Raw genomic sequence first — 7,354 nt, 5'->3', positions numbered from 1 at the left:
TCATATAGCGCCATGACAGTATCACTTTTTGATATGATAACAGAGTGGACAGATTTATGTAAAACAGTATAGTAAGCCCATGGATACAAACACGTTACCTTAAAATAGTTATCACTGTTATTTAAAAATCGATTTACTGTTTGTGCAGTTTAAGATTAAAAGACAAGTAGGCTCACTTAGATTTGTGTAATCACCAGAGATAGACCTATACAACAATTGAAATTAAGAGGTTTTCTTCAGGAAGCCATCTGAAGTCTTAATAATGTGAGATGTATCAGAGATGTGAATTATTCCAGAATAAGAAATTGGCTCATAAAAAAATAATCAGTGGAATATAATAGACATTTTCTACAAATTAAAACACCATTAGTTATTATAATACATTCCTGTATGCCAGAATTTACTATTTACAGGGAACTGCTTGCAAATTAGTGTAAAAGATATAACAGTTCAGTTCTGGCTACATTTTTCCACCCAAACCCCTGATGGGCTCTACTAGTTCTCATTTCATTTTCCATTAATTTCCATTTCTTTTCCCCTGGGGGGAATGTCACATTTTCAACCAAGAGGACATTAGGGAATTAACAATTTTAAAAAAGTTTTTTGGGGGGAGGGTCTGAGGACTTGGAGATATCTTGACAGCTCAGGTGCTGCATGTAGCTCACAACCAGCATTTTCCCCATCCCTGCTCTAAGAAGATAGGAATTTTATTGCAAATGTCAATGGAAAGTGTTCTTATTGAGCACAGGGTTTACACTTAAAATGATTCACCAGACTGGAACTACAGCAGTTGAAAAGAAATCATTTAAATGCCAATATAAATGACAAGCTTTAAATACAGGCCAAGATCCTGCATTGAATTTGTAACTAGGTATGGCAAATGTTGCTACAAATGGCCTTAGAACATGAACCCTGAAATCCACCTTAAACTCCAGGGAAGATGCTCTGAGTGATGGAGGTCTGCAATGCAGTCAAGTGAGGCATTGCAGGATGATGTGACCAAACCTTTCCTGCTCCAAAGTCCTGAAGCTCCCCGCTCGATCACACATCAGATATCCATCCTTCTTTCTGAACGCCCCCCTAGAGTTTAAGGTTGGTTCTGGGGGCTTTACAATTGTGGCAATAGAGCCATGGTAGTGAATATGTAGCATAGCTGAAAAGGAATAGTTGTACATTTGTAACTCTACATTATGAGTTTGTAACTGCAACATGGGGTGTCAGCCATTAGATAAAAGGTGGAGTAAATATACAATATTGTTGCAACTAAGAAAAGACATTCAGAACTGTTTCATTTGTTTAACTATAATTGTTTAAAAAAATGGCACTTGAATCTAAAAAAAAGTTAAGCATTAGAATTAATATTAAATAAAGGTTTTGCAGCTGCAAGAACATTCCAACGCTGTAGTCAAGATCCTGATCAGTTTATTTTACAAAATGAGACAGAAAAATCTTGCATGGTTTTAAATATCTATATATTACATTTAGTTATAACTTTGAACAAAATGAAAATGGATACAGATTGCAACTGCTTTTTTTAAAAAAATAATCAACTCAAAATATTTGGTATTTTTAAGCTGAGTTACACTAACATGAAACAGTAGCTAACTTATGTGATTAATAGTCAATATATTTTTAACAATTTGCGTACTGTTAATTTAGACCAGTGATTTTCAAGAATAGGTCCCCAAATGTTGGACGACAACTCCTAGAGTTCCTGAGCACTAGACATGCTGGCCTGGGCTTCGGGGAATTAGTTTCAAATTGGAGGAAGAAGAGAAACTGTTTTCCTTTATACTGTACTCTTTTGACAGGGATCTGGACTGTGATTCTTTCCAGGCAATACTCCAGTCCCCACCACATGTCTCACAATGTATGACAAGTCAATGGACTTCTTCTCTTGTCTTTTTTTTATGTCCCATCAAATCTAAAATAAGCCATAGCTAAAGTGCACATAAGAAGGTTCCTGTATTTATTTGAATCAGGATCCTCTTAACCATACAATAAGCATGTTCTGTATGGCTGACCTATGGGAAAAACCATGTTCAAAGCTATTTGGGATTCTTCAGTGTGGTTATATTCCATCTATGGCTGGAAGACAGAGGAAGCATTATGCAAATCTAAGTGCAGCTTCCCAATTGCGCTGCACTTGCATATAAAATTGGAGTGGAAAGCATTTTCCATCTAACATTTCTTACAGCTTAAGTATTACTTACAGTTACTGTCATGTGTATTTTTGACACTGGTTGTATATCAATAAGCACTGGCAATGTTAAACTTCTGATTTTTGTAAGACACAAGTATGATTACACCCATTCTTTTTAACACTGTAAAAAGGGAATCTGGCATGATATAATTTAAAACTAGTCCAACTGAAAGGTAACTTAAATAACATCACAGCATCAAAGTATACATTCAAAATATAGTACTCTTTAATCTTTCCTTCATAAAATTAGCTCTTTTGTGACTATATATGTACATATTAGATTAACTATAAGACAATAAGATGCTCAAATTCCCAATTCTGCTTTACATTACTTATACCCCTTAACATTGGCAAATGCTTTTTTTTTTTTCCAGGAGCAACATCCAACTGAAAATAGCATTTTCACAGTTTTACATTGTGTGCTTTACTTCAGGATTATGTGCTGTCAACCGTAATAGAGAGATGGTTCATCGTCACTTGTGTCCGAATCATCTTCATCCACTTCACCTTCAATGACAGATTTTTTTCCTTTGCAACATGACACAATTAATCCAATTAAGAAGACCTGTGAATTTAAGTTATTACAATGCATTATTGGTGATCAGTTGAGGGAATATGGAAGTAACAGGTTTGTAATGGGGCACCATTTCTGTGATGTAAATGATATGATAATGATATGTTAAACCATTAAATTGGATTTACTTACTGCAATAAAAGCCCAGTTGCCAAAATAATATGCAACGCTGAAGAACCAAAATTTGTGAAGGAATAGGTAAGTCCGAGTTACTGTACACTGGTCTGAAAGAAAAGAAAACATTACTTTGAGACAATCTATGAACTGGTCCAAAGTTTTATGAGATAGATGCATCTTGTTGAAATAGGAATAGGAAACTGATGGGTCTCCAGAAGTTGTTGGACTCCAGCTTCCACCATGCCTGACCATTGGCCATACTGCTTCAATGTGATGGAAGTTGAATCAACAACATCTTGAAGACCGCAAGTTCCCCCTTGAGCAACTGTAGGAGGCTATAGGACCACATTAGCCCTACAAGAGACCTTGAAGGACCACACCCCCATTGTTACCCTCACTGCCAAAAACTAGGGATTTTTTTTGTCCCAAGCACTCCCTAGAGCACATCTTACTATGGTTTGTCCCCCCCCCAAGCCATTTTAGATCCAGGAGAGGTCTTTTTGAAGTGACCAGAAGCCCTGAGCCTAAAATGGGTCATCCCTCCACCATAAAATGTGCCCACTCCAGGTTCCCTGAAGGGAATTTTGTGCAAAACATTGTGGTTCATAAATTATGATGAATAAAGTATACTAAGAATATTAAACATATATAAAAGCTGAAATTACTGCCACTGCATAAAATTGCTAATTGCCATGAAGTTGACTATGATTTATGGTGACCCCATGAATGAGAAATCTCCAAGCCTCCCTGTTATCAACAGCGGTGTTAAGGTTTTAAACTTACCATTAACATATTTTGTCCTGCTTGAAAGGATGAGAATGTATCCATGCATGTAACAATTTTATATAGATAATGACACCTGATTCATCAAAATCTAGATATATTATACTTAATATTTCTAAAACACGGCATTTGTTTCAAACATGAAAATTATCTAATTGCTGAAAAACACTCCACCCTTTCCACTGCAAGAATTTTGAATTTTTACAAATAGGCATTGTTGGCAGATAGTAGTAAGGCCTAGCTGTATCTCACAGACAAGACCTTGTTCTTCTACCATTTCATTTAGGAGGATAGTATCAGTAGAGCCAAATGACTTCATTGGTTCTACTTTCTTAGTCCTCCAAAAAAATTTAGGATTTTATTTACAGACTTCCTCCGCAAAGTGCACATTTTCCTAAGATGGCTTTAGAAACCAGGTAAACATGTACATCTATTTCTACTTTAACAATTCTATGGGAGGGAAAACAACAGCAAAGATGTAGTACTATAATTGAACTAATTTTGGCTGTATGAAATCCCACCTCATTAGCATTCCAGGATTTAGGGGGAAATCAAAACAGCCACCCACTCAACCCAGATCAGATTCATGTGGGTTAGGTTTTACAAACTATTACATCTTGCTAACAAGTGACACTGGATTCAGGTGCTCAGCTGCATACACCTGGCTGTTGCTGCAATGTTCAATGTCAAGATGGGCACAGAGGAAAAAACAAAACAAAAGGATGGTCATATGAGCCTTCAACATGGTATGTTATGTGAGGGAAGTAACAAATGAATCTAATTTATTTTCTAACAACTTTCTCCCTGCCTCCACCCATTTAATTCTCACAACTACCCTAAAAATTAATCCAAAGTCACCCAGTGAATTTCAGGATTTGAATCTGAATCCCCCAGTCCCAATCCCAAATTCCAACCACTGTACCACACTGCCTTTCGATCACTTGTACATCTGATGCAGAGCTTGGCTTCATATACCATTGTATGTGAGGGGGATATTTAAACACATTAATTAAATAATTCACAATCTACATAAATGAGCTAGACAAAAAGCCTGGAATCATTCCCTAGCCTGAAAGTAGTCTTGTCCATCTTTCTCCAACCATCTTCTGCAGCTCCAGTGACAACCATTCTTCTTTCTTCCTTGGCTATTTTTTCCTCTTTGATGTTTTACAGAGTCTTAAAAGCCGTCTCCATGCAACAGACCTCAAAATCACCCACTCCCACAACTGAATATCAACCAGTGACAGGCTGTATGCAGCTTCAGATATAAGCTTCATATGCTGCTCAAGGCATCTGTGTTTCAGCAGTAGATCTGTCATGGTAAACAATGGTATTTCTGTCTATTTTCTCCTCCCTCACCAATAAGCCAAGACAGTCAACTTGATTACCTGTCTTTCTTTCACTTAAACAAAGGAAAGCCAAAGAGCAAGGAATTGTTGCTATGGAAATCCGGAACATCCTCAAGAGTGATGAATCATGTAAATGGAACAGTGCTCTGGAAAACCTGAAAAATTAATCTGAGACAGTCCTTGGCTGCCTAGTTTGTATTCTGACTTTGCACAGATGTCCCTCATCCACACCATGGTATATTTAATCTTAGCAACTACTCAACTGTGCAGATTTTAAGTAAAGTATTATTTGGTGGGCTTGGAAACATATATAGGACAGCAATCTAAATAGCTAACCCAAAAGATTCTGTGACAGAGTGAAAGTTACCTTAAACAGGTAGGCAAAAATGAAGATGTTCCTCAAGTGAGGCTGATGGAGCAGAGAACAAACATCAATGCCTACTGAAGAAGGAATCCCAGCAGGAATCAGAGAGGAAAGTTCTCACCAGCCAGAATTTTTTTAAGAAGACACAATGACTTTGTAGGAACTAGTCCAAGGATCTGACACATAGTCTCCTTTGAAGTCTAAATCCAAAGAAAGCTCTTTTAAGCAAGTTTTCATAAGGAACAGTGAATACTTTAGGCTGCTATGAATCATGTCTGAATCTTGCTAATGTCTACTTTCTGGAGCACATTCAAAACTGGAATCTAGATATTATTTTAAAGAGCAACCACATTCAAAACTTCTTTTGTGAATCACTAGTAAAACCATGTTGAAAGATAGCAAATTTTAATCTATTTAAATATGTTACTGCCCCTTTGAGAGAAGCTGAATGAAATTCTGGAGAAAAGAAGAAATGGCAGTTGTGCTTGGATTCTGTGGTAACCCTGTCAGGCCTCTACCAAGCCGTTGGAATCAGTTTACTTCGAAAAGGTGACTTTGTCTAAATCTTGCTGAACTGGAATGTAACATGTGCAGCTCGCAAGTGCTTGACCAATCACAAGTGGTCTCCAGTCCTAGGAAAGTCATCCACCCTGACTTAAAGCACACCTGTTGCATCAGCTATGTTCATGTTGCCAGCTGTTCTTGTTATTTTCAATACAGAAAAAGTGAGATGAGACTTTTTGTTCTGATTGAGCAGGTCGTGAATGAGCTTCTAATCCAGCTATCCCCAGACTTCATGAGTCCAATTTCTGAGGCCATTTCCGAACTCTACACTTATTACAATTTTTAAGCAAATATAAAAGTTCCATGGCATAGTCTGAACACACATTCGTCCTTTGATAAAACATTTCAGATCAGCTGCAGGCATAAAAATAAATGATCTTTGCTACAGATACACTAACCAAGCTAAAATATTAACTCAACTTTCCTGGTTGCACCACCCTGATTGTAGAACTCCTTTCTTTCAATGATGACTTTGGCAAGTGGTTGGAACACTTTTTGTTCTGCCAGCCTTTGACTACTTCAAAATTTTACTTATAAAATTGTTTTCTTTCTCCCCGCTTCTTTCTCCCCTCCTTTTCTTTTTTTGGTATTGCCTGATTTTGAAGATGTAAGACTTCTTGGAGATTCTTTTCAAAACTGAATGGTGGGACAAATGAGTTATCAATAAAATTTCTGGAGAAGCACTGTAAATAGCTATCTTACTTGGATATGAAACAGATTACCTCCTGAGTCAACTACTATGCCCTATGTGAGAACAGGAAATAAAACATTTAATTAGTAGATCAGGACAGCACATTTTTCAGCACCATCTGCAACCCCTCCAGCTGCTCACCTGAATTAAAGAGCAATGAACAGACCTACAGATGGCTCTCTATGGTAATCTGACTAAACAAATTATAGCAGATATTTTGGACCTGTTTGACCTTCAAGAAATGTTATAATGAAATGCAACACTAGTTCAGTACCTCAGTTACAATGTCTTTGCTTCTTCCCCAGGGAGACATTTCCATTTGTTTAACATCATGTTAAACTTAGACTTAGACCCTGAGTCTGCTTATAAAATATGTACCTATAAGCATTCCAAATACTATAAGGTAATTTAGATACAAGGGCCACTGTGATGTACTGGTTTGAGTGTTGGACAACAACTCTGGATATCAGGGTTCAGATCTTTGCTCAGGCATGGAAATTCACTGGATGACCTTGGGTGAGTCACATACTTGCAGCCCCAGAAAACCCCAAAGTAAGTTTGCCTTAGGGTTGCCATAAGTCAGAAATGAATTGAAGGCACACAACAACATTTAGATATACAACTGGTTTGCTCTTTTGGCACTAGGCAGTCTAATTAGGGCCTTGCCTCATATCTGAAATTAACCACCAGAAAATACTGGCTAAATAAA

At 37.2% G+C, this 7,354-nt stretch overlaps 1 protein-coding gene and 1 non-coding gene across 5 annotated transcripts in view; both read right to left on the bottom strand.

Annotated features, from left to right (window-relative positions):
* Positions 1-1,405: 1,405 nt before the first annotated feature.
* The window catches only part of LMBRD1 (LMBR1 domain containing 1), an 81,106-nt gene continuing 75,157 nt past the window's right edge, over positions 1,406-7,354 (bottom strand). For 2 of the 4 annotated variants that reach the window (XM_042454960.1, XM_042454951.1), the window contains exons 15-16: positions 2,910-3,001; positions 1,406-2,768 (exon numbers count right to left, since the gene is read on the bottom strand). In XM_042454960.1, coding sequence (XP_042310894.1) covers positions 2,649-2,768; positions 2,910-3,001 — 212 coding nt within the window. In that variant the 3' untranslated portion in view covers positions 1,406-2,648. Of the gene's footprint in view, positions 2,769-2,909; positions 3,002-5,393; positions 5,591-7,354 lie in introns of those variants that run through there. The other 2 variants (XR_006102499.1, XR_006102500.1) reach the window with 2 other exon arrangements.
* On the bottom strand, positions 3,890-4,021 carry LOC121920144. Its single transcript, XR_006101675.1, has one exon.

The sequence above is a fragment of the Sceloporus undulatus genome, chromosome 1 (assembly GCF_019175285.1).
Source record: "Sceloporus undulatus isolate JIND9_A2432 ecotype Alabama chromosome 1, SceUnd_v1.1, whole genome shotgun sequence".
Taxonomy (NCBI): Eukaryota; Metazoa; Chordata; class Lepidosauria; order Squamata; family Phrynosomatidae; genus Sceloporus; species Sceloporus undulatus.
The sequence above is the reverse complement of the archived record's forward strand: the minus strand, read 5'-3'. Positions and strand labels throughout refer to the sequence as shown.